Source organism: Gossypium raimondii, chromosome 10, assembly GCF_025698545.1.
Source record: "Gossypium raimondii isolate GPD5lz chromosome 10, ASM2569854v1, whole genome shotgun sequence".
In the NCBI taxonomy this organism is placed as follows: domain Eukaryota; kingdom Viridiplantae; phylum Streptophyta; class Magnoliopsida; order Malvales; family Malvaceae; genus Gossypium; species Gossypium raimondii.
In genome coordinates, this window is record NC_068574.1 from 61,232,610 (window position 1) to 61,259,647 (window position 27,038).

Genomic DNA, 27,038 nt, shown 5'->3' on the forward strand with positions numbered 1-27,038 from the left:
GTCAGGGGTAGACTTGTCCATGTGCCGGGCCGGGCCTGGAAAAATTTTCGGCCTGCCTCTTAGGCCCGGGCCCGGCCCAAAATATGGGCCTAAAATTTTTGCCCAGGCCCGGCCCAGGAAAAAAATAAGCCCGAGCCTAGCCCGGCCCGGCCCGATTTTTAATAAACACAAAAAAATATTTTAAAAATAAAAAACAAAAATAAAAATATTTTTAAAGTATTTTAAAATTAAAAAATAAAAATAAAATATATATTTATTATATTCGGGCCGAGTCGGGCCGAGCTCGGGCCAAAAAAGTTGAGCCCGAGCCCGGCTCATTTTTTAAACGGGCCTCGTTTTTTTGCCCAAGCCCATATTTTGGGCCTATATTTTTACCCGAACCCTCCCATATTTCGGGCGGGCCGTCGAGCCGGGCCGAGCCGCCCAGCCATGGACAGGTCTAGTCAGGGGTAGACGGCGACGCTCAACAGTAAAAATATCTAATATTTATAAAGAAAATATTTTTTGTTGACACATCAGCGTAATTTAATAATATTAGTCATGCACAGGATTAATTAAATAAAAATTTAAATATCAAATAAATATAAATTATAATTAACCCTTTTGAATTTACCCATTACAAAAATTATAATTAAAAATTGACCAAAATTATTGATATATCATAAAATATTAGAAATATATCAACAAGTGGTTGAAATAACAATGGAATTATTTCGCATATATTTGAATCCAGTTTAAATCTTATAGTTAGTTTGAATAAAATTTTTCTTAGATCGTAACAATCGATAGAGTCGTTTGTATTTATCTTAAAAATATATATAATATAAAAAATTTCTTTAATAATGAAATTTAAATAAATATATTTTAATTATTTTATTTAATTTAAAACGAATAGAGAGTATTAAGCTAAAATTACCACTAAATAATAAATATTAGAAATATAATTTTTTTTTAAAATAATATTTAAATTTTTTTATAATTAAAATTTTGACCCGTAAAATTACTGCTTAACTATTAAGCTGAAGTTACCCTATATATGGTTTCTACATTCCATCGAAACTAACCGTAAAAAGAAACAAAACCTACCTTCCCGCCATTAGTTCCCTTAATTTAGAAAACTTCATGGCTGCCACCGCCGCAGACTCCGCCACGTCCACCATTTCCGCCGCCGACACGACGGCACATTTGGCCGATTTAAAACACGATGCTGTAGAGGAACCAAGCAGTTCCTCAAAATCGGAAGAAAAAATCGCATCCGAAATCGAAATCGGGAACCTAACGATCAACGAGAGCAATAATAAGTTCTTTCATGATCCTGAAAGCTGCAACATTAAAACCGTATACATTCTTGAATCTAGAAATTTTTAGTTTTTTGTGTAGTTTGATCGAGAGATTTAAGATTTTGAGTCGTAATTTTGTTTTTCAGATTACGTCAGGGGATACGCCGTACGCATCGGCATTTACGTTTGAGGAATTGAATTTGTTACCAGAATTATTGAAGGGATTATACGTTGAGATGAAATATGAAAAACCTAGTAAAATTCAGGCAATTAGTTTGCCAATGATTTTGAATCCTCCTTATTTGGATTTAATTGCTCAAGCTCATAATGGTTCTGGAAAAACTGCTTGCTTTACTCTCGGAATGTTATCTCGTATCGATCCGAAATTAAAAGCTCCTCAAGCATTCTGTATTTGTCCTACCAGAGAATTGGCCATTCAGGTTTAGTTTCTACCGATTTGAATTTTCAAATTCGGTTTTTAGTTTCTATGGATTTGAATTTTTAGTTATGATCATCTACTTCGGGTTATGTTTGGTTATTTTGATTATTAAGGTTTAGTTTCTATTATTTTAGCTTTTATGAATTTGAATTTTCCATGTTTTAATGAAATTTGACTTTTATTTATCATCATTGATTTTGGGTGGTTATTTTGGTAATTTCAAACTTTTTGTTGTGATCATTAATTTCGGATTATTTTGGTTTAATTTTTATGAATTTGAATTTTCGATGTTTTAATAAAATTCAACTTTTAGTTGTGATTATTAATGTTGAGTTATTATAGTTATTTCGGTGTAGTTTTGATGTTTTAATGAAATTCGACTTGATTTTGGGTTATTTGCTTCTTCAAGTTTAATTTTTATGAATTTGAAAAATGAAATTTGACTTTTAGTTATGATTATTGATTTTGAGTTATTTTAGTTATTCGAGTGTAGTTTCTATGAATGAATTTTCGATTTTTAATGAAATCGGTTTTTAGTTATGATCATTGACTTTTTTTAATGAAATTCTCAGTTTTGGGGTTATTTTGTGCAGAATCTGGAAGTGCTTAGGAAGATGGGGAAATATAGTGGGATAACTTCAGAATGTGCTATTCGAGCGGGATTTGGAAATGAAATTCATACGGGCAAGAAGCAAACTATTAGGCCGCCTATTACATCTCAAATAGTTATCGGCACCCCGGGCACTATTAGGCATCGGATACGTGCTAATAAATTGAGTTTGAGTTATCTCAAGATTCTTGTGTTGGATGAGGCTGATCACATGCTTGCAGAGGTAACCTATGCTTTAATAGTTTATTTTTTGCTTGGAATTTGTAATTTAGAGTTCTCTTGTTTTCTGTATTAATGCTTTTGTTTAGAGCTTCACTTGGTTTATCTATGATTAAAAGTGTTTATAGGTCGGATTTAAGCATAAATATTAACATATTTTATACTTGTTTAAGTTCAGGTTTATCCAAAATATGAATTTAAAATTTTTTCTAAGCCCCGCTTATATTTGTAAAAGTTTAATCCAAGCTTATTTTAAATTTAAAGGTGTTTGTTTATAAATTAGGTCAGGTTAAATTTAAGCCAGGCCGAGCTTAGTCACCATATTAACCTACGGTTTAATAGTTTATTTTTGCTTGGACTTTGTAATTTAGAGTTCTCTTTGTTTTTTTAATTAATGCTGATTTTTTAAAGCTTTACTTGGTTTATGTATGTCTTGATTTTGTATGGTAGTATTGATTTCCCCTCCCTTGTAAGTATGTTTGTTGGTAGAAGTATCATAGAGGTCCTTGTGTTAGGAGTTAAATTGTATTCTGACTCTTCTACCTAAAAAATGGACAAATTAAAGTAAATTGGTCCTTTTTTGTTAAAAATTACATCTATTTGTATTATTAAAAACTGGTGTATGCAATATGGCGTGCCATATTTACCTCATGTTAAGGTACAATGACCAGTTTTCAACAGCAAAAATGGATGAAATTTTAAACAAAATGATGAGTTAGATTAATATGCCCATTTTTTTAGTAGAGATTACAAAATGCAATTTGACTCTTACTATAGGGCCTACACATTGCTTTTACCTATGTTTGTTTATTGCATTATTCAAATTGCCCGCCTTATGATTGATTTTGGAAGAATGGACATTCCTTTAATCATGTTGTTCAATCATATGAACTTACTGTTGATCATCATGGACATTTGTTTGCTGCAGGATGGATTTAAAGATGATTCTGTGCACATAATAAACAAGATTCGATGCGTCAATCCTCAGTGTCAGGTTTTTATTTCAAACATATATTCTAAATGTTATTTATTTGGTCTAGGATGCATATGTTAAGATTGTTAATATTTTGATGCTAATGATGTTTTGTCTGTAAAAAGTGATTTTGCATGCTTAGTGATGGATTGTATGTCTGGTTTTGAATTAATCTTTAGGTTCTCTTCTTCTCTGCCACATTCAATGAGACTGTTAAAGAATTTGCTGCAAAGATAGTTAAAGGAAATCACAACCAGTTATTTGTGAAGAAGGAAGAACTATCATTACAGTCGGTGAAACAGTACAAAGTGAATTGTCCTGATGAACTTGCTAAGGTTATGGTGATCAAGGACCGAATTTTGGAATTCGGAGAGCGTGTAGGACAGACGATAATATTTGTACGCACCAGGAATAGTGCAATGACGTTGCACTGGATCCTTGTTGAAATTGGTTACGATGTTACCACAATTCAAGGTGCTCTCAAGCAAGAAGACCGAGACAGGATAGTGAAAGAGTTTAAAGATGGGTTGACTCAAGTCCTTATTTCAACCGATCTTCTTGCTCGGGGTTTTGATCAAGATCAGGTATCGTTTCCCTTTTGATCAATCTTTTTCGAGTTGCCAACATTTTAATACTGTATATATCTGCAGGTCAATTTGGTGATTAACTATGACCTTCCTGTGAAACATAACCATCCTACGGAGCCTGATTGTGAAGTTTACATGCATAGAATTGGCAGAGCAGGACGATTCGGCCGCAAGGGTAAGTTGTCGAAATGATTGAACCCTTTTGCGTCTTGTCCGTATGTTAAAACATCATGTACATGGATTTGCAGGAGCTGTGTTCAACTTGCTATGCAGCGATGCAGACAAAACGATAATGACCAAAATCGAAAATCATTTCGGCACGGAAATTGCAGAGGTAAGCCCTCTCATGTCTATGGTGTGTGCATTATCTAAATTTTGTTTTTCCTTTTATGCTTTCTCATTTTCATGTTATCATGGATGTAGGTTCGTGACTGGAGAAATGAGGAAGACTTTGTAGTTGCTCTCAGATCAGCTGGTTTACTGTAACCAAAGCTTGAAATTTGGAATAATTTTGGAGTTTAAAATTTACATGTTGGGATTTTTGGAGCACATTTTGGGAATTTTAGGTAAATATTTTGGTTGGATTTTTCATAATTTTACATTTTGGCATGAAATCATAGAAAAAGGTTTGATTTTATAACATTATAAAAGTAAAAACATTATAGTCGAACTGAAATATTTCGATTAATTCAGTTGGTTAATCGAATTAATTGAAATTTATATATTTATGTTTTTTTGTTAAAACAAGTATAAAACATATAAAATATAAATTGGTAATCTTCATTTAACCGAATTAATTAAACTAAAACTATTTATAATTTATATTATTAATTACTAAGTTCAGTTAATTACTCAATTTCAAACTGAATTAATCGATAATCAAACTTCCAAACCGAATTTGAACACCCCTAAATTTTGGGTTGCTTGCACTATACCTTTATTAAAAGGATTTGTGCTTGAACTCGAAACGAACCAATTTAAAAAATCAAATTAGCTTACTTGAAATCAAACAATTCAAATTTGAAATAACCCAAAATTAAAATAACTAAAACCCGAAATCAGAAATCAATCCGCTTTGTCCAACACGGATACCAAAGTTAAAGCTAAAAATAATAATTGATTTGAGGAGAAAATTTACAAAATTCTGAAAGATACATAAAACATTCAAACAAGATTGCAAGCCTATAAACAAAGTTACACTAAGAATGAACAATTCTTTTTTAGGTGGATCTAAATACATAAATGATTTACCTAATAGAATAAGAGATAGCATTGCATTAATCCATTTGCAAAACATCGTTGGCGTTGATCGATGGAATTCGGATGCTATCTGTAAAATTTATGATACCTTTGGACAGAGATCGGTAACGGAAAGTACATGTAATGAATCTCTTTCTTCCTAAGCTGACCAACTAGAAGAAGGGATCCCTTGCTTTTGAAACCATTCGGGCATGTGGAACCGATCATAAAGAAAAGGTCTCACGTCTTTCTGTAGAGAAAGGTGCTTGAGAAGTGGAAGGAGGACATCCAGAAGCTTTTCGACATAAAACCGGATGTAAACATTGTGTAAGTAACCAGGCATACTATAACTAATCGATATTGAATGAAGATAACGAGTTTTAAGACGACAGGAATCGTGGTACCTGTGTATCATGTGGTTGCCCCGCAGAAAATGGAATGCATGGGATCCCGTTTAGTGGTTGCAACAAGAAACTAAAGGGATTGTTGTCTACGATAACGGTTCGGCATAAATTTTTCGATAAGCAGGAGAGGTCTTTCACATGTTCTCGAAACTCACTGTAAAATATCAGAAGAAAATCATGAAGAAGTCGATTGATTATGCATCTGATACAAAGGAAAGCACAAATTCTCTTCTAAAACATCAAAAACCGCGCACAAATACAGAGTGTTCGGATACTAAAACTAGTTCATGTTTAAGGTACCAAAATTTTAATAGAAAACCTTATCAATGCATTCCTTACATACAAATGTGACCTTAAGACAGCCTAAAACCCGATGAAATTCTACATAAAACTTGAAAATTCAAAGTTGGAACTGATGCTCATTTTACGTAAACGAGAATTTATACATGTAACTCAAGAAACAGCTTCAACACATGTAGATTTTTGCCCTCATGGATTTCCGCGGCAGAAGAATCCCCGGAAAGTATCATGATCAAGGTCCATTTAGTATAACATAGGGAATGAAATGTAAAGAACCATTAGTAGTATAATTTCTGACACAAAGCACAAGTTTGCTTCTAAAACATCAAAAGCCTCACACAAATACGGAGTTTTCGGGTACTAAAACTAGTTCCTTCATGTTTCTGATTCCAAAATCTTAATACAAAACCTTATCAATGCATTCCTTGCATACAAACATTACCTTAAGATGGCCTAATACCTGCTGAAATCCTACTTGAAACTCGAAAATTCGAAGTTGAACTGATGCTCATTTTACGTAAATGATAATTTATACATGTAACTCAAGAAACAGCTTTAACACATCTAGATTTTCGCCCTCATGGATTTCTGGGGCAGAAGTATCCCCAAAAAGTATCATCAGCATAACATAGGCAATGAAATGCAAAGAACCACTAGCAGTATAATTTCCCATCTACAAAACCGAGAGAATGAAGGCCGGAAGATCATAGAAAGATCATATGAAGGACGTGGTACTTACGTACAAATTGTAGAAGGCCTATAAAGTCGATGACTAAATCGATTTTCCGCATCAATTCTGTCAACAAGTGGTCTAGCATAGCCTGTGGAGGATTGGGGAAACAAATAAAAGGATGAAAATGAATGAAAACAAAACAATGTTTAATAGTGCGCAAACCTTCAAGGCCAGCAGTGAATAGAACAAGTTCAGCAAATTCACTTAGTTGATTCAAGAATTCTTGCAATCCCGGGCGCTCAAACACTGTAACGTAACTGATCTTAGGTTTCCCTTCGAATTCCTTCAAGGATCAAAGCACACAAATGACAAAAGCTATCATGTAAATAGCAAAGCATTTAAAGTAGAGAATTGATTATTCATATGATACCTTGTCTGAAGATACACATTCAAGTTCAAACCACTTCAATCCGGCATCCGTTGCTTGACTGCGAAGGGCCAGTGGAAGACTAGATGTCTCATACGCACATACTAGAGTTTCATCCAAGTCGAGAACTACCTGCAGGAGCAATGATTAGATGTAGAACATCGGTGATACATCGTTGCACAAAACCTCAAGAATCGAGAGGTTCTCCTTTTACATCTATTGATATACGAAACATCACACAAGTCAAGAAATTATTCTCTTTGAGTGCGGTACCATACTTGAGATGCGCGAAGCTCTTCAACGGCCATGGTTTTACCTCGAGAGAGCGCCGCTCTAATTGCTCTTCAACGCAACGACTAGAGAAAAGAATTCCTCGCTTGTGTGATGTTTTGCATATCAAAATCTCCCAAGTAATAAATCATTTTAGCATTTCTTTTTTCAAGGTTAAATTGAATAAAGGCTACAACTCTAAGCTCATAATTTTAATTTCTTTGTGAAATGTTTATCTACTTCTTCAAACAACTTAATTTTCAAAGCAAATTAAGTTTAACAAATTCTAATTTTTTTTCTAACAGTAAAGAAATGAATTTTTTTAAAGCGGTAATTGAAATTCTAACTCCATTCCTATGAAATTGCATTTTTATTGCGTAATTTAAAGAAAATAAATCTGACTAAAAATGAAAACAATTTCTTACGGTGAGTTTTTCGGTTCGGTCGTCGTCAACGGGAGCGGGTGAGTCCAAAACGGCAGCGATCTCGACTGTAGAGGGACACTCGATCTCGACCGAGTCAACGACCGGCAAGGGCTTAAAACGGTGCGTAGAAGACGAAGTCGTCGTCTTCGTCTCCGTCGTCGACGAAGAAGAAAGCAAAGGATATTGACCAACGGCTCTGATGATCTGAGCGAAGATCTGAAAGAAAAAAGCAAGCCAATTCAAAAGTGCCCTCCATACTTGCATCGACCGAGGCGTATACACCTCGGCCCGAGTCAACTCAGCCATTCGCAAATATCGAACGATTCACGATACACAAAAGAAAAAAAACAGATAACCGGCGAGGAAGAGGAAGGGAGCGCTTATCCTGAGCAGGGAGTGCTAAAGTGCGCACAGTTAACCGGAACCGGACCGGTTCGTTAAATACGGTTAGCACTTTAAAAAATAGAGAGTCTTTTCTTCATATTTGGTTTAAAGAGGCTTTCTTTTTTTCTTTTATCAGAGGATGTGGTCATGGTGGTGAATGGTGATTCGAGAAAGTGATGTTTACCCACGCGCTCTGTAAAGCGAGTGAGTACTTCTTTTTACCTTTTCAGCGTATTATTTGGGGTTAATCATTATGGGGTTTAACTATAACATTGTCCTTCTATTTTGTTGAAGTTTTCGATTTAATCCCTTTTCTTTAATTTGGCATAATTTGGTCCTTATAATATCATTATGGTCCAAATTGATAAAACTGTTGGTTGTTGATGTAAGCAATGGTGAGAAAATTTTTTTTTAAAACAACCTTAAGGATCTAGTTGATCCCTCTATTATTTGTTAAAATTATGCGACTCTAACAATGTAATCGAAAAACAATAAAAAAAAGTAATATCATGAAACAACTAACAATGTTATCAATTTGGATATGTTAATAATATTATAAAAATAAAGGATCAATTTATATCAAATTAAAATTAAGAGATTGAATCTCGAATTTTAACATAATAAAAGAACTAAAACCATGATTAGACCATATTTTGGAATGTATACAAGATAAAAATTCATTTGTAAGTATGAAAGAACAATTGTCAAGTTCGGAGTCTAATTTGGACAAAAAAATTCAAGCCTCAATACGAGAAAAGTTGCTAAGTTTAGGCCCCAAAATATAATTTAACCCTTCAAATTTAGATGAACTTAAATGAACTTGGACAAAATTTGAAATTTATATTTTGAGTTGGACTAAACCTGAACAATTATGTATGATATTAATACTATGCATGAATTGGCCCCTGTCTCGGATAATAATGAACTGTGTTTGGCTATTTTGGTTCTAATTATTATTAAAAAACAATTATTCTAAAGTTAAATTGAAGTTTAAGGTATTGAGTTTTAGATCAATTGGCATTGGTATTGCTTTTAGTGCAGGAGAACGTCGGTTTAAGCATGCTCAAACACATTTTTTCCTTCTTTTTAAGGGAAAGGAGGAATTATGGGTAGTTCTAGGGTAAAAAAAATTTTAAATAGATTGTTGAAAGATAAAAGTATCATAGAGCCCCCGGAAGTAGGAGTCAAATTGTATTTTTGTCCCTTCTACTCCGAAAATGATCAGATTAGTCCCTATAGGTTAGATCAAATAACAAATTGGTTTTTTTTGTTAAAAAAAATTCATCTATTTATATTGTTAGAAACTAATGTGATTGACAAGATAATCAAACAGTAATATGTAGCATGCTAGGTGTACCTCATGTTGACATACAATGACCAAATTTTAATAGTAGAAATGGGTAAAAAAAATTTAAATCAATTTACTCTTTAATCTAATATACATGATTAATTATCATAAACTTTGCAAACTTACTTTCTCATTTTTTTCTTAACAAAAAGAAAATAAAAGAAATAAGTAAACAATATAATACTTTAATAATCTAAAAAATTTGAAATAATTGTTTTAATAATATTAGGCTTAATATAACATTTGGTATCTGAACTTTACACTTTTTCCTAATTTGGTACCTAAATTTTTTTTGGGCCCAGTTTGGTACTTGGACTTGGCATTTTTTTCTAATTTGGTACCTAAACTTTTTTTTAGGTTCAATTTATTAAATGTTATACAAATTACGCAAAACGCTAACAGTGCTAATTTTTTTTGTTATGCTACAAAAATATTGTCAACATTAGAGGAAATTCATGTTAAAAAAATAGGTGTTGAACTATGCTTAACTAATTAATATTAAATAAGAAAAGAATATTTTTAGAACCCCAAATTAAAAATTCATTATTTTCAATTAATAAAATAATTAAGTAATTAAATAAAACTAAAAGTAATTGAACATATAAAATACAAAAATAAACCATCATATCATATGTTATATGTCAATCATACATTAATTATTTTTGCTGCTTCATAAAAAAACATCGTTGGTATATTGGAGTAATTTGTAAAACGTTTGACAAGTACCAAATCGAACAAAAATAAGATTACGTATCAAGTTAGGAAAAAGAGTCAAGTTCATGTATCAAATTGGACCCCCAAAAAGTTTAAGTACCAACAGAAAAGCGTCAAATTTAGGTACTAAATCAAGAAAAAGGTGTCGAGTTTAGATACCAAATTGAATCAAAAACATTTAAGTACCAAATTAGAAAAAATGTGTCAAGATACTAAATATTATATTAAACCATAATATAATGGTTCCTATTATGTAAATTTAATTTTGAAAAGGAAATATATTCCACGCGCTGTGGAGAAAGTGAAATAAAAATAAAAAAAATAGGACATTTTCAGTGGATCGAAGCAGCCAATGAGAAGAGACAATGTTCGGTTCTTTAAGACACACACTTTCCGCTCATTATTTAATGTCAGCAACGAATCTATTGGGTTTAAAGCTACACTGATATGATTGCACATTTTACATGGAAATAGATTTTACTCTATAATCTTATTAATATTAATTTTTATATAAAATAAATAGATTGTCCAATCTCATTTTCATCACACCAAATTTTAATAAAAATTTAATTTTTTTTCAAAATTAATCTAATATTTTTTTATTTTTCAATTTATCTGTCAAACGAACCCACCCAAAATCTTATCTTCCACATTCTATAGGCCAATTAAGGGTAGAAATTGTCTTACGAACCTTATTCACCACATTATCTATAGTCTCTTTTCAATTTTTTAATGACATTTCAACAATTTGTTCTATGTCAATGACACATAATTTTTGTATTTTTTACATTGAACTCTAAATCCCATCCCGACCCCAAAATATTGAACTTTTAACCTCAAACACTAAATCTTGAATCTTAACCTTGAAATCAAAACCAAACCTTAAACTTAAACCCTAAACCCCAAATCTTAGACTTCAAAATTCAAAGCCTGAATCTTGAACCCTAACCTTGAATTTTGAACTCGAACCCTAAACTATTTGGGTCAGGATTCGATTTTAATTTTAGGGTTAGGATTTAATATTTAGGGTCTGAGGTTCGATGTTAAATATTTTAGGTTTGGGATTCAGTGTTCAAAGTAAAAAAAATACAAAAATTATGTGTCAACGACATGGAAAAAATTTGTTGAAATGTCATTAAATAATTGGAAAGGAACTATGGATGATGTGGTGAGAAGGGTTCATAAAATAATTTCTCTATTAAGAGGATAGATGCCGGCCGCAAGTTTTAAGCCGCTCCATACCTAGGGTAACCTTTAAACATTGATTAAAGTAACCCTTACTATCTCACCTAATTCCAACGGTTATTTATCTAATAATTTTTAATACAAATATCTAATAAATTTTAATTAAAACCAAATTCCATATCTTGAAATTTTTGTACTATAAATAAATATATTTTAAATTATCCTCAAACCAAAATGACTAAAATAAGCTTCATCTAGAAAGAGAATAAAAAATTATTTATTATATAACCAGACATTAAGAATTTATAATTTAAGAAAAAATCGGAATATGCTTTGCATATAAATGCTTAGATAATGATGATTTTGTCAGCATCTCATTTTGGACTTCAGCTTGATTTTAATGGAAATAATTGTAATTAAATTTATGAGTTTTCAGTTTAATTATAGTCTCAATCCCTATAGTATTCAAGCTTTTAAAATTTAGTCCTTTTACTTTTAATTTCATAAGTCTAATTTAAAAGAAGAGGACTAAATTCTAAATGTTTAAAAATACAGGGACTAAGATTCAAATTTAGACATCTATTTTTCTTGAACAAGGTTCACGGACTTATCTCTTAATTGACAATGACTTTTCTTCCTTTCTTTTTAGAGAGAAATAATCAATCTTGTCTACTCTTTTTTGGTTGGTCAAAATTCAACCATTTATTTATGAATTTTTTTATTTCTAAATTTAATATTAATTGACAGCTATTATTATTGTCCCTACACAAGAATTGCTTTAAAGCATATCTAGTTCTTGTAAACTTGTATGGCACTTTGCTTAAACTAAGCACAATTGAATTAAGTGTTTTTTAGTATCAAAATTTATCGGATTTCACATCTATTTGTCTAAATTTATTCTAAATACGTAGTTAAAAAATTGTAAAAAAAAATTATAATATGTCATACCATTAAATGTTTATATCGATTATTATGTTCATGTAACGTCATATGTCATGTCACCACTTATCATACATAGCGGTTTTAATTGAAAAGATAATCTCGAATGCTTATTTGATTATTACTTTGTAATTAAAACCTCAACTGGGTGTGGTTTTTAATTAGGACTCAATCGATTGATTATTGATTTTTTGAGAGCTTTTAATTATTTAACCTTTTAATAATACCAAGTTTTTTTAAAATATATAATAAATTAGAGAAATGAACTTTCCTTGCTTTTTTCTTTGCTTATTTATTTTCCTAACAAGATTCAATTTAGGACATACATGGTTTTGGGCTGACAAAACTATGACTCTTTGAACCTTATTGTCTACAAAGTAATTGATGATTGAAAGAGACTTCCGTGGATCGAGTTGAGATTAATTTAGTTCGGATCAATTTATACTTAAATATTTCTAATTTGAGTTAATTTTGAGTTCAAGTTACTCGAATTTGAAGCTTTAGTCTTTCAAGTCAAGTAATTAATGATTATTATTGCTTCAAATTTTGATCACTTCAATTCCAGTTCATTTCGCCTTAATTCTTTAAGTTTGGATAAGTTGGATTCAAAGCAGTAAAAGTACTAGAGACTCTTATACTAAAAGTCAGATTACATTTTTCTATTCTACTCAAAGCATGAGTAGATTAATCCTTGTACATTAGATCAAATAACAAACTAGTCTTTTCTGTTAAAAGTTGATTCTTGTATGTCAACATGAGGTACATATAACACACCACATGTCATTGTCTGATTTTTCGGTTAGCTAATTCAGTTTTTAACAATAGAACTGGATGAAAATTTCAATAGAACGACTAATCTGCTTTTTAGTATAATGCACAACGACTAATTTACCTATTTTTTTACTAGAGGGAGGAAAATACAATCCGACTTTTATACAAAGTACAAGAACCTTTATGATACTTTTACCATTCAAGTCAATTAATGCTTGAGTTCTAGACTTTTTACGATCATATCGAGTCGATTTTAATTTTTGGGTTCAAATTGATCTAGTCAAATTTTCAGATTCGTGTCAAAATTAACAAGTCTAGATGTGGTCCATCGTTGACTCTTTAACGTCCAAATATATTTCGGACACAGATATTATATGTACGTACATATGTATATACGTACGTACGTACGGTCATTGGTATTTAACAGTTTCAATCAATGAACAAAATGATTTTATTGCATCTTTTTTGTTGTCACTCAAAACAAAGTAGAGGATTGGGGAAAAAAAAGGACTTGGTGAACTGTTTTGTACAAAAAAAAATGTGAATAAATATGAAGTGTGATTCGTTTTTTTTTTTTTGTTTTCACTATACATAAAACCAAAATTGAAATCTGAAAATATACTCGGCTCATAAGATATCGATCGATGAATGTGTAATATACACACCGAAATTGTCGTTCCTCCAGCCATTCGGCGAGTTCCGGTTTAGTACGAGTGAGAAAGCCAGGGATGTTTTAATGCCTCCCTCGCATTTGGCCGCCTTCGAGGATTCATCTCAAGCAAATGTCTAACGAAATCGACGAACAATACGTCGGATACTTGAAGATGATGCTCCAACGAAGACTCCTCGGAAATTATGTACTCCAGTTGGTCCGTTTCCTGAATAGGCGAAAAAAAAAAGGGTCTAAGTCCAATAAGACAAGTTCTATCATTGGAAGGAAAACGATGAACGGACCTCGTTTATATGGTACAAGTCGTAGTCTTTCGTAAAATACTTGTATGTCTCTTGCCCATTCTCCAACATCTCCATATCGATAGGACCGAGCATTCCAACCATCCGTGCAAGGATCATCACAACCGCATCATTTGGAAACAAGACCTATAAAAGGATACATGTACTTAAAATGAGTAATGGGTTAGAGTTGAAATCCATCATCGAATCGAATCTATGATAAATCTTAGACATACTTCCCCAGAACATAGCTCGGCAAGGATACATCCGAGAGACCAGAGGTCAATCTTCTGGTCATACGGGAGGCCAAGGATGACTTCCGGGGCTCTATACGAGCGAGATTGAACATATAGACATAGATTGTCGGTCCGGAAACAACTACTTCCAAGATCAATAATCTTTATCTCACATCTTCTATAACTTTTGATAAGAATATTCTCAGGTTTTAGATCACAGTGAATAATTCCCAACTCGTGTAAGTAATCAAGTGCCTCCAAACACTGACGAGTTATGACCTGTCCAAGAGAATAAAAACAGCAAATTACTCGAGATATACCAAAAGCCTTATCGCTTATAAGTAACTCTGGGCTAGCCGGTTCGAACAAACCTGTAACCTGCTGATCGTAAAATAAGCTTCTCCACCGGATTCTTGATTGAATTTCTGGAATTCGTACAAGTTTGCTCGGAGGAGTTCACATACAATGAAAAGATGCTCCTAGATCGATTTTGCATAAGTCATAAAGAGATCATTAGTATTAACAAACACTAACGAAATGGTTTCTCGAGAAACTCGGAACAACATGGGGTACCTGATGATAGAAGTAGTCATAGAGGCGCAAAATGTGGTACTCATCTCCGGGGTCGTGCTTATTAACAAGCTTTAAAAGTTTGATTTCATCCAAACTTTGGTCGAAAAAATCTTTGTCATTTTTAATGATCTTCAAACAAACGTCGATTCCCGTAAGAAGATCATGCGCTTGAACGACCTTACTAAAAGCAGCTGAACCTAGGTATTCCGTTACGTAATATCTTCCAGCAATGACACTATTTAGCACAATAGGCAGGTCCTTGTTTTCTTCGAATCCGGTCCTGCACACGGCATAATTCACGAGTTTTACGGATTAAGCAGGTCGTATTAACCTGCAATGCGATATCTAATTCAAACTCGTACTAGATTGCTTAACACGGAAGATGCAAGAAAAAGTACAGCACTGACCTGTTTTTCCTATGAACAATTCGTAAGTTGAATTCTTCATATTCATCCTCGTTCGAGTACATTAGAAGTTCGTCTGTAGCATCACCCTCTTCATTTGTAGCAACCTGAGGTTCATTGAGTTCTCCATCTTCAACTTCGTTAGTATCAATTGTATCCGGCGATAAACTTTTCTCGGAAATCTTGTTCACTAAATCGGAATCACCTATAAACCCCTCAATCCAATCATTCGAACCCCTTTTGGCCGTGTAATGGTTTGTTTTCGATATACATTCGGAAGTTCCATTATAATCCGTGATAACATCACCAGCAACCTTTACCTCAAAATCATCAAAATTGGTTCCTTTCGAGCCTATACAGCCAAAGTTCAAAAGATTTTCATCGTAAGCACAGTCCTTCAACTCCGGTACAATGTCATTGTCACCTTCAAGCCCGTTACATTTATCGAAACAATAATAATCCATAACTCGAATATCACTTTCTCCGTCTATACCGGTCATATTAAAAAGGCACGGCTTGTCCAAGTAATCAAGGCCATCTTCAGTTCCAAATCCTTCGGATTTGTCATACGAACTCCGTGTATTATCACGTTGCTTCTCCATCTCCAAAGTCGTGACAAACTTATCTTGACTCGGACAGCCGTAGAAGTCCGACCCCGCGAAGCAGGGAGTCATGAAGTCATCTTCATCTTTCTCCTCATGCCAAAACAAGTCGTTCTGCATTTCGAAATCGGGATAATCCCGAGCCGTCCCGAATTGAGATAATCGATCCGACGATGTATCGGAATTGGCCTGAGATGCAGAATTAAGTCCATATGGATTCACAAATTCTGCAAAAAATGAAAATTTTTACACAATTGGACTAACATTCATCCCCAGCAGCCACCTAGACATTGAAAAATATAACCAAAACAACAACAACCAAAAATAATTTCAGTGTTACAAAATCCCTTGAAACAAGTCTACAACATCTAATGTTTTGGTAAAAGTATCATAGAGACCCCTATAATAGGAGTCAGATAACATTTTACCCCTCTACTCAAAAAATGAGCTAATAAGTCCCTATACATTAGATCAAAGAGCAATCTAGTCCTTTCCATGTCTGAATATGTATCGATTTCGATTTTAAGATCAATATATGTTAATTAAGATTAAATTTTTAGAAAACCAAGATTAATCAAATCATTTAAAAAATCAAACAAAAAATTTAAAAAAAATCAAAAGGTTCATGTTTTTTTGCCTTACCTGAAGAGCAAACATCACTAGAAGAAGACCTCAAGCTAACGAATTCATCGCCATCGGAACCCCACCCATCACCGGACTTCTCTTTCTCATCCTCCTCCGACCGTCGGGTTGTCGCCGGAATCCTCACCGGCGGTGGCATCGGGAACAAGAACTTCTCGAAATCAAAAGCACCCATTTTTTCCCCATCTTCGTTTTTCTCTATCATATCTTGTTGAAGAGCTTTCTCGGCTTCTTTTAAGCCGTTTTTCCTTAAAAACTCCATTACAGCTTCAACATCGAAGCTCACCTCCATTGAAAAAAAAATAAAAACAGCAATTACCCTCCCCCTCTCCCAAGTGTGGTTTTAGGAGGTGTAAGTGTGGAAATTAAGTGAATTTGGAGGGTCAAAAGTGGAAAACGACATGGACCAAATACCATGTTTCAGGTTCTGCATGTTCTGTTTTTCTTTTTGGGTGTGAAACTTGAAAGGCAAAGGAGAGAGAGAGAGAGAGAGAGATGTGCCTTATTACCAACTTTGAAAACTGGAGGGGGCTGACACAAGGGTTTAAGTTGGGTTTTCAAATTTTTTGTTCTCCTGTGGGCCCTTTTTTCATCATTTAGACACGTGGATGAATCAGACTCATACACGTGGATGTCAAGATTGTTCTTTTCTTAATTACATATTTCTTCCAGCTTTTAAATTAATTTATTTTAATTAAAACCCAACTCTTAGCTCGGTTGATATTGACATTGTTGTAAATAGAAGAAGATGTGAGTTCAAATACACTGAAGATGAGTTACGGCTAGTTCTAAACATTGTATCAAAAAAAAAATTAAATAGGTGGTCGAACTAGTCAACACAAAGTTTTTGGAACCGAATCAATAGTTGAATCAAAGACCGAGTCTTATTCAAACAACCTTGAGTCAAACCATTGATGCTTGGTTCAACCAGTTGGATCGATTTAATTTCCAATTCAATAATAATTAAACAAACAATTAAAAATTCATAAAACCAAATTAACTATTGATGGTTATTGGGTCCCAAGCAATTTGATCTATACTGTATCTATACTTCCGACCGAACTAGCCCAGTTCAATTTTGAAATCACTGCTTAAATATATTTTGAGATATAATACAAATACAAGGATCAAATTACACATATGTGGTCCATATTTTTATATTTTAATCCACGTATTTTAAATATATTATACGTCATACTAAAATTAACATTTACTATAAAATAATCTAATTGACACAATATTAATATTTAATATTTAATTAATTTAAGGATATATATATATTTATTGAAAGTCAAGTGGCCATTTAGGGACCATAACATATTCATTGCCCACTTCCTTTTATTTCACTTTGCTTTTTGACTTTTTACCTTCAAGATTTTTTTTAAACTTTATTTATTAATTTTAAATTAGGGAATAAATTTTTATTACCAAAGACAAAAAAAGAGTAACTTGATGTCATTAAACCTTTAAAAATAAAGTGTCATAATCAATGTTTGAATTGAACCTAAAATGAAAGCTTCCAAACAAAGGAAAAGAGATATTTCCCATTTTTATAGAAAAAATTCAAAGAGTCAAATTTATCTTATATTTTAAAGACAGAAATTAATGCATTCATCATTGTCAAATCTTGAGATTTTATAATAAGGAAGTTGGATTCATAATTAATACATTTTGTTATAATGGTAGAGATTAATGTTAACAAAAAAAATTAAATATGGATTTTTTTACCCTATTTGTAGTTTAATCTAATAAATCAATCAAATTGTCGATTGAGTCTTGACTCGACTGGTATGGGTATTGTTATCGATATAGGAGGATGTGTGTTCGAGTGTGTTGAAGCACATTATCCTTCTGTTTAAGGGGTTATGAATAGTTTTAGGCATTGCTTCAAAAAGATCTGATATGATCAGAATCTATAATAAGATTGTTTAAAAAAATCAAATTCTATTTAAGAAGCACATTGAAATTTGAGCTATACGTAAAGGGTAGAACATTCGGTTTTTCGATTTTTTTATTAAACCGATTTGAGTACTTAACTGGACGAATTAAAGTTCAAGAATTAACATAATCGAATCAATTGGTTTGATAGGTTAACCGACTTTAATTATTGGACTTGAATAAAATATAAATATATTTTAAATCATTAAAAATATATTAAATTAAGTTGATTTTTTAGGTCAAGTCCGTCAGAAAATTTAAAAATCGATAATTGATTAAAATAACCAACAAAGTTGAACCCATAACCAGAAAAATCGCATAACCCGTCAAAACCAAAATCGAAAAAATCGATTCAGTCAATTTAGTTGACTTTCTCGATTTTAATTGAAAATTACTCTCCCTTAATAGCATAAAGAATTCAAATTCATACATAGAAAAATATATAAATAAACTTAATCAAATCAACCCAAATTATTTGATTTCATATTAAATTAAGCTCGAGTAAAAAAACTGGAACTTAATTAAACTCAAATTTTCAAATCGAATTTAAACTCGAACTCCAAATCTTAAAATTTTGGTGTGGGGACCCATTGGTTATTTATTTTATTGGTGCAACCTACTTTTCATGGGGTCTTGGGCACATGAATAATAATATTAAAAAGGAAAAATTCTAGCTCATGCTATGATGAAATTTATCTTCTTTCACCATGAATAGTGTGACAAACACTGCCTTTTTTTTTCACTTTTTAATTTTCTTTTCCATGTGACCCATAAAAATAAAAGTATGTTTTGAATTTTAATTTATTTTCCCCCACTTATTTCCCCTTTTGTAATTATTCCCACCTTTCACTTTTTTTTCCTTTTTAAAAGTATTTTTATTTTATTTTAGATTTCAAATATCACCCAAAATTAGTCGTTGTATTATAAACGAAAGTTTTGATTTGAATGGACCGTTGATTAAAATTCTTGTCAGATATCTATTTGGTATGAGTTTAAATTGTGTTACCCTTATCCCGTACTATTGAAAAACCCTAATTTTGAATTTTTGGTGAATGGTAACCAACTAATAAAATGCTTAAAACTAACATATGATTTGAATAAATGTCATATTACACTAAATTAGACTAGGTGTCCAAAATTCCAACCTAAAAAAGGGGGTGTTCAATTATGTAGTAGGTGAGTTGGTCCAATATAGGACAATGTGTTTGGCCATAAATCCAACTCATTTGTGTCAATCTAAACCAATATTAACTAGCGAAGAGGTTGGTCAAATTTCTTTTCCAAGTCTTTAATGGGTAAGATGTAGTTCATAATGGTAATGTGAGATTGAATCTAGCATCCACGGATTTTGGGTTTTTTTGTTTTTATTTCGAGTTTGGGTTGTTTAGTTCGGATAATGATGAAATGTAGTATTAGGTTTCGAATTTTAATTAATTTTTTAATTTTTAAGGAATTTAATTGGAATTTTTCAAGAAAAAAAGAGTTTATGGAGAATATTTTAAAATTTTAGAGATTTAATTAAAGTTTTCAAATATTTTGAAGAATTTAATAACAATTTTTCAAGCTTTTGAAGGGGTTTTCTTAAGCTCCAATCCTCAATTCAAGTTATTTAAGTTCGAGGTTCAATTTTTTAAAGTTTTTTCAGACTTAATCAAATCAAGTTTTAGTTATTTAAATTTATATTAATCAGGTCGAATTAATTAAAATTAACAAGTCTCAATTCAGTCATTAAATTTTATTTCTTCAATTTTCTAAGCTTTTAACCTTAAGAAAAAAAAACCCCTTAACATTTTAAAGAAAACAAACATTATTTATGGGGGCGTAGTCAGGGGTTGGTAGGTGTCTCGGGCCCCCTAAAATGAAAATTTTCTATTTAGGCTTTTTAAAATTTCAAATTAGTAAATATAAAATTGTACTTTAGCCCTCTAAAAATGATAAAAAAATATTCGATTTATTCCTTAAAAAATTATAAAGATATAGACTATTCAAATGGTAAATTTATATTTTACTATCGTAAAAATTAAAATTTAATTTCAACCCTACAAAACTTTTCTGCCTTCCCCAGATCATGTCATTATCATATAAAATCATATGTTTTTATTTTTATTTTTTAAATAGAGAAAGGTAAATAAAGAGGAAAGTGAAAATGTCAAAATCCCAATCTTTTCAAAATTAAAACAACAAATTAAGACCCAACAAACTTTTTGGAGATGTATTAGGTAATGATAAATACTATTCTCCAATAAAATATTTCACATACCTAATAATATAATATTAAACTATCATTATTTAATAATAAATATAAATAATGAAACATGTTTTTTATATTACAAGACAAACACATTAGTGTCATCATAAACTACTAAACAATATTAATGTATCCAACACATTAGGGTAAGGTAGGAGACAAGTTGATGAAGCAAGGCAAGGCATGGATGCTTTAATTACCCCACTTGATCTTATCTTTCATGTGAAGGCTTTTCTCTTTTTTTCCAACTTCATTATTTTATTTTTTAATATAATATTATTGTGAAAATTGAATTACTCTATTAGTATTTGATATATTATCTATAAATAGGATTTAAAGATTGTTACGTGTCTGGTTTTTTTATCACATATTTAAAAAAGTATGTGTTGTCTTCCGATATTAATTGTGAAGTCTAAAATTTTTATTAATAATTTATTAGATAATTTCCCTAGAATATTCCTCTATTGCTTTCATAGAGAATCATGTATCATTCATTAAATGAAATTCCATTTTTGTTGATAAAAATCTTACTATTGAGTTACCCCACTCTTACTCTATGGAGGATGCATTGACCTATTGATTAATTTTTAGGGGTGATTAAGATATGAGTTTAAAGCAGGATGTGCTTGGTTGGGTAGAAAAGTAGAGAGATGAGAGTAAGGAGTGAAAAAACGGAAGGAAAATAAATTTTGAGTATGTTTGGTTAGAAAGAAACGCGAGAGGGAAGAAAATAGAAGGGATGATCGTTTTCCATCATAATCTATAAAAATCAATCATTTCAAATTAGAAAGATGAGGAGAAATAAAAATGTCAGAGAAGTGTATGTCAATTCAAAATTATGCATTTTTCTAATGTTCTATTTTCTTTCCTTCCGTTTTTCAACTCTGCCAAACAATGGATTGAATGTTTTCTTTTTTTTCTCAATTATTTTAGTTTTTTACTCTTTTAATTTTTTATTTTTCCAATTTTTTCCACTATAATAAGCAAAGACTAAATTATTCCTAAATAAAAAAAAAGATCAAAGCTTCAAGGACTTCTGATTAAAAATGAATATAATTTGGGTTGATTCTTGATTGTTGGCTGGGCTAAAAACTACCCAAATTATTGTTTGACCAAAAAAGTCAACTGGCCCAACAAGCTTTAGTTATGGGCTAGGCTATAAGGTCTCACAATAGCTAGTCTTCTATTTTGATTATGCCCCTGGAAAATAATGTCACATTAAAACTTGACAAAGGTAAAAGGTTGATGTCCCAAAATTTATGGGACTTCAAATTTAAGGATTTAAATGAATTTAATTATTAAATTAAAATAATTATAAATATCAAAATAGATTTAATTATTAAATTTTAAGCATCTAAAATAAAATGTTTATAATTTAATCATGTTATATATATAGTTTGATTATTATCACTCTTGTTAAAATCACAAATAGTAAACTAACGTAGCAGTTAAAAAATTGTTGAAAGATACTTAGAGATCATTAATAAGCTTAAGAGAATTAACCAAATGATAAAATTGAGATTAAGCAGTTAAAGATGTTTATTCCACTCGTTCCTTGAATTACCATTCAGTGGGGGAGCACGGAATGGTTTGATGCATTTTCACATTGAATAATCCTGTAATCAATATATTACCAAGGCTCACTGAATAACCACCAAGGCTCACTGAATTGGGGTGTAATGTAAACATACCGTTAATTAAGGAACTCACTAAACTGGGGTGTAATGTATTACCAGCCACCCACCAAAAGGTGTAATTTATTACCAGCCAACTGTGTAATGTTATTACCAAAACTCATTGAATTGGGGTGTAATGTAAACATATCGTTAATTAAGGAAATGAGATAGAAGGCCTTATTTATAATATTAAAATTTATCTATTATCATTCAGACATAATGTTATTGTCATTAGGTAAAGAAAGAGAAATGATTGTATGAAACAGATATATTATTATTTTTTAATAATTTTATGTCACATCAATAATTTAATCTCAATTTCGTGATTTTAATTTGGATTTAAATTTTTTAAGATAAAATGTTGATGTAGCATAAAGCTATTAGAAAAGAGATATAGATGACGTGACGCCACCGTTTCATATAATCTTTTTTCAGAGAAATAAATTATTAACAGATAATTTTTAACTAATAATAATAAATTATTTCTAAACACTCAAATGTTATCATATATTTCTAATTACTTAAAGCGTAACCGTGAACGAACCCATAACTCAAACTGTAATGACCAAATACTCCATAGTACACATAGGTAGCCGATAATATTGACTAGTCCAAACAAATAAGGCATAATTACTTAAGCTATCAGTCCATTTCTTCCTCGGCTTAGATGAGCACGTCGGCCACATACTTCATTGAACACGTAGGAAACCAAGGAAATTGAATGATATAGCCGGCGGAGCATTTGGCATGCCTCGTATAGTTGCTTCATAAGGATGAGGGTCCAAACAAGAAGAAGGAACCACCCAATTGCTGGGAAGATAAGCAATACTAGTACAACGGCGGCGAGGCTTCCACTAAAGAGACTGATTTTGGTAACTATGAGGCGGTGAATCGATGAGTTATTGTTGCTGGTTTGAAGATGATGTTCGATTTGCCAAGTTGCAGCGAAAACAAGTGTGGCGATGATAAATATCGACATGATAAATATCGACACCTTGGGTCTCAAACGGAGATTCAATATTACGCAGGGGTTGGAAATTGAGGTTCAAAAGAACTAGGAATACACCCATCAGAAAGCTGAAACTAGTGATGCTGTTGTTGTTGCTGTTAATCCTGCGATAAGCCAACGAACAAACAACCGTTAAGATAGTTTGTTTATAACGTTAAAAAGTGGAGAATGAAAAAGGGGAAGTGAAGAGCTAAGAGACCTTAACGATGGAATGTGTCCCGGAGACATCTTTCTTCCCTTTGATGCAAGTATGGGTTCCTTCTTATAGAGAGAGAGGACTTGTTCTGAGACCCCGTTAACGGAGGTTAACTATCTTCTCGGAAGTTTCCTTAAATTCGAGTGCATTTATTAGAAGTGAGGGTCGTTCGCATTTGTTAAAGGGTAGGTTTGTCAATGTTAGGGTTAGAGAATCTAATGTATTGAATGCATCTTTGTGCCACAACAAAAGGGGGGTCTTTTATCATCTTTTTGTCAACATCTTTTATTCTCTTCTTTGTAGCAAACTCTTCAACTTGTTGGACAGCAGCTGCAAAGCCCTCTCCTTTACCATTTTTAGATTTCTAGGTTTGAGATAGCTAAGTTTGAGGACGGATATTTGCTGTTATATATTATTACCACAACAACTAATCATAATTTGATTCTCTTCCCAAACATTTTTTTATCCAAATCAATCTTTAAACTTTTATTCTAATATAAATATTTTTATTCATATTAATTATAATTCAAGTTGAATTACATTAGACTCAAACTAATCATTCTTAATTTTAAACAGATCCATATAAATTTACTATACGTGAATTAAACATAAAAATAAGAAACATTTATACAAAATGATATTGTATCTGTTTAAAATTAAGAATGATTAGTTTAAAATAATCTTTAAAGAATATGGTTTATTTATAAAAATAATTCTAAAATGATTTAATTTTCTTGATTTATCTCTGTCTAAATTGAATTAAATTTGATTAAGATCGTAAACAATAATGAATTCGATTGATCCAAAATTTCTCCATCTATAAAAAGGATCCGATCCGATTTACTTGATCCAAATTAATCCAACTCGCAGTGAGGATGAAAGATGAATTAACCCATATTTTATTTTAAAATATTGTAAATTCCAAATAAAACAAATTATCAAAGTTAAGAAATTACAAATGTAATTGTAACCACTTGCAAGTATTGATATTCCAAATAAAACAAATTAAAAACGTCACTAAAGACCTGTTTTGATGTAGTATTGATATTACTATTTATAGTTGGCCTTTTAACATTTTATTGAATCTTCCTTACCTAAGTAATTCAAATGAAAGTGTAATGCTTTACTATAAGGACTATTTGTGTTTTACTCTTTACGTAAAAAACACAACAAAATCTAAGACAAATGGTACCATAAAAAAGTGGGAACGTTTAGCAAAGAAAACGGCAACGTGGTAGTCTCAAATCGACACGGAGGGACTACCAGTAGTCTCAAATCAACGTGGTAGTCTCTTTGACTATAAGTGGGGGTTTGGCTGACGGAAAGCCCACGTTCAAATGGAAAGGTCGTATTTTATATTTAATGATTAGGACATTGGGACTACTGGTAGACTACCACGTCCATTTGAACGTGGATTAATTATCCTACATGAAATATTGTAAATTCCAAATAAAGCAAATTATCAAAGTTAAGAAATTACAAATGTAATTGTGTAATGTTTTACTATATGGACTATTAGTATATTGGATAGACTATTAAAATAGTCACTTTTGTTTACCTCGGGTTATATTTTAGTCACTTACATTATCGTATTGTGATATTTTAATCACTGAGCCGTTAATTGTCGTTGACAATATAACGATAAGCTGATGTGACATATTAAATTATCATTTTAAATGAAAATTTTAGGTTAAATTATACAATTGATTCCTATATTTTTCGTTTTGAACAAATTTTTTTTGTTTTTAACCTTTTTTCCTTATTTTCCATTCTCTTTTGTTTCTCCTTATATTTTCCTCCCTTTTCTATTTTTTAACATGGTTTTTTTGTTTTCCATTTATTAAAATTAGTCCCTAAAGTTTTATTTTTTGAACATTTTATTTTTATTCACAATTGTCTATAATAAGCAAAAAAAGATTAAAAATCTTTATTCGGTTTTCGTTGAAGATCAATACAAAATTTTTAACTTTCCTTTTTTTTCTTTATTTTCCATTCTCTTCTGCTTTCTCCCTCTGCTTTCCTCCCTTCTCTCTTTCTTTTAACATAGTTTTTCTATATTTTCCGCTTGTTAAAACTAGTCTCTATACTTTTATTTTGATGTTGGGTGTTTTTGTACATTCTGCTTAATCTTCCTTTTGATTAGTTTTAATATATTTTCAACTTAGGGTAACAATTTTGTATTGCTCTTCAATGAAAATCTAGAATAAAGATTTTTTTAATTTTTTTTTGCTTATTGTAAACAATTGTGAATTGGGATTTTTGATATTTTACACTTATTGTTGATGCTATACAAAGGATCCAAAAATGGATTATTATGGTGATTTTATAGAATTGCTTGGACCTGATATTTCAATCAAGATTTTCATAATATTGGTTAACCCTTCTGATCCCATTAGAGTTAACTTGATTTCCAGTTTTTGGCACCAATTTGGTAAACAAATTAATGTCTTTGGTAGAATTTAGCTTGGTGTTCTATTATACATTGAAGAAGAATTGGTATTGATTAATGCAATAAGATCGATTTTATTCATCTTGCAATGATCAAAAACGATATTTGGGTTTACACACAGAGTATGTAATCAAAGATAATTTGCTTTAACAAATAAAGAAATAAAAATAAAAAATTAAATTGTTCAAGAAAAAAGTATAGGGACTAATTTTAACAAATGGGAAATATAAAAAAACTACATTAAAAGAAATGGAGAAGGAGGAAAAGAGAGAGAAGTAGAAAAGAATGGAAAATAAAAGAAAAAAATTAAAAGAACATAAAAGAAAAGAATTAAATTTCTTAAAATGAAAAAATATAGGGACCAATTTTATAATTTAACCTAAACTTTTCATTTGAAATGATGATTTAATGTGCCATATCAGCTTACTGTTACACTGTTAACGGAAATTAATGGCTTAGTGACTAAAATGTTACAACATGATAACTTAAGTGACTAAAACGTAACCTTTTAAACATAAGTGACTAAAGTGTAACCTTAGGCAAACAAAAGTAACTATTTTAATAGTTTACCCTATTATATTTCATGGGGGATAATTAATCCACGTTCAAATGGACGTGGTAGTCTACCAGTAAAACATTACACAATATTTCATTTGTACAACATTACATGCAATATATTTGTGAAGTCCATGATACGCTGACGCCAACCAAATCTTCTTAAGCCTCAAAAAAGATAAGAGAAAAAAAACACCATGAGCCGAGCCATTTCAATTATTTAAATATATATAAAATATACCAATAGAAATCAAAGAAATTAATAATAAAATTATTGAACTCTTTGAACCTAATAAATTTATTACTGAAATACAATAAAAATTATTACTTTTAAGAGATCTATCAATACCAGGAGATTGGATGATAGATAGG

General features: G+C 31.3%; 3 protein-coding genes and 1 long non-coding RNA gene across 5 annotated transcripts; 1 reads left to right on the forward strand and 3 right to left on the reverse strand.

Annotated features, from left to right (window-relative positions):
* Nucleotides 1-1,097: 1,097 nt before the first annotated feature.
* LOC105776877 (DEAD-box ATP-dependent RNA helicase 38) lies at nucleotides 1,098-4,741 on the forward strand. Its single transcript, XM_052622879.1, has 8 exons — nucleotides 1,098-1,338; nucleotides 1,427-1,720; nucleotides 2,313-2,552; nucleotides 3,477-3,542; nucleotides 3,701-4,105; nucleotides 4,172-4,283; nucleotides 4,357-4,442; nucleotides 4,532-4,741. The coding sequence occupies exons 1-8, from the start codon at nucleotides 1,123-1,125 to the stop codon at nucleotides 4,592-4,594; spliced, it is 1,482 nt and encodes a 493-aa protein (XP_052478839.1). The 5' UTR covers nucleotides 1,098-1,122; the 3' UTR covers nucleotides 4,595-4,741.
* A 464-nt stretch (nucleotides 4,742-5,205) lies between these two features.
* On the reverse strand, nucleotides 5,206-8,342 carry LOC105776878 (uncharacterized). The gene is made up of 6 exons (XM_012599822.2): nucleotides 7,847-8,342; nucleotides 7,155-7,283; nucleotides 6,947-7,067; nucleotides 6,791-6,872; nucleotides 5,752-5,905; nucleotides 5,206-5,642 (listed from the first exon to the last, which is right to left on the reverse strand). The coding sequence occupies exons 1-6, from the start codon at nucleotides 8,150-8,152 to the stop codon at nucleotides 5,508-5,510; spliced, it is 927 nt and encodes a 308-aa protein (XP_012455276.1). The 5' UTR covers nucleotides 8,153-8,342; the 3' UTR covers nucleotides 5,206-5,507.
* Nucleotides 8,343-13,614: 5,272 nt separating this feature from the next.
* LOC105776876 (serine/threonine-protein kinase ppk15) lies at nucleotides 13,615-17,111 on the reverse strand. Of its 2 annotated transcripts, none has more exons than XM_012599819.2 (7): nucleotides 16,596-17,111; nucleotides 15,355-16,180; nucleotides 14,948-15,227; nucleotides 14,746-14,853; nucleotides 14,375-14,653; nucleotides 14,142-14,285; nucleotides 13,615-14,065 (listed from the first exon to the last, which is right to left on the reverse strand). In XM_012599819.2, exons 1-7 carry the CDS (start codon nucleotides 16,885-16,887, stop codon nucleotides 13,892-13,894), a joined length of 2,103 nt encoding a protein of 700 aa, XP_012455273.1. In that variant the 5' UTR covers nucleotides 16,888-17,111; the 3' UTR covers nucleotides 13,615-13,891. The 2 variants fall into 2 exon arrangements, with proteins under 2 accessions (XP_012455273.1, XP_012455274.1); XM_012599820.2 differs by having other exon boundaries at nucleotides 15,355-16,236; nucleotides 16,596-16,728.
* Nucleotides 17,112-22,936: 5,825 nt separating this feature from the next.
* LOC128034111 (uncharacterized) lies at nucleotides 22,937-23,779 on the reverse strand. The gene is made up of 2 exons (XR_008190213.1): nucleotides 23,666-23,779; nucleotides 22,937-23,570 (listed from the first exon to the last, which is right to left on the reverse strand). It is a non-coding gene; the product is annotated as an uncharacterized LOC128034111 (long non-coding RNA).
* Nucleotides 23,780-27,038: the final 3,259 nt, after the last annotated feature.

Excerpts from the sequence above, each read along its gene's own strand:
- LOC105776877 (XM_052622879.1), top strand. The coding sequence starts at position 1,123 with ATGGCTGCCACCGCCGCAGACTCCGCCACGTCCACCATTTCCGCCGCC. Across the intron at positions 1,721-2,312 it reads CCAGAGAATTGGCCATTCAG|AATCTGGAAGTGCTTAGGAA; the intron begins GTTTAGTTTCTA and ends TATTTTGTGCAG. Across the intron at positions 3,543-3,700 it reads GCGTCAATCCTCAGTGTCAG|GTTCTCTTCTTCTCTGCCAC; the intron begins GTTTTTATTTCA and ends ATTAATCTTTAG.
- LOC105776878 (XM_012599822.2), bottom strand. The coding sequence starts at position 8,152 with ATGGCTGAGTTGACTCGGGCCGAGGTGTATACGCCTCGGTCGATGCAA. Across the intron at positions 6,873-6,946 it reads ATTCACTGCTGGCCTTGAAG|GCTATGCTAGACCACTTGTT; the intron begins GTTTGCGCACTA and ends AATCCTCCACAG. Across the intron at positions 5,643-5,751 it reads GGCAACCACATGATACACAG|CTTCTGGATGTCCTCCTTCC; the intron begins GTACCACGATTC and ends TATGTCGAAAAG.
- LOC105776876 (XM_012599819.2), bottom strand. The coding sequence starts at position 16,887 with ATGGAGGTGAGCTTCGATGTTGAAGCTGTAATGGAGTTTTTAAGGAAA. Across the intron at positions 14,854-14,947 it reads ATGACTACTTCTATCATCAG|GAGCATCTTTTCATTGTATG; the intron begins GTACCCCATGTT and ends AAATCGATCTAG. Across the intron at positions 14,286-14,374 it reads CCGAGCTATGTTCTGGGGAA|GTCTTGTTTCCAAATGATGC; the intron begins GTATGTCTAAGA and ends ATCCTTTTATAG.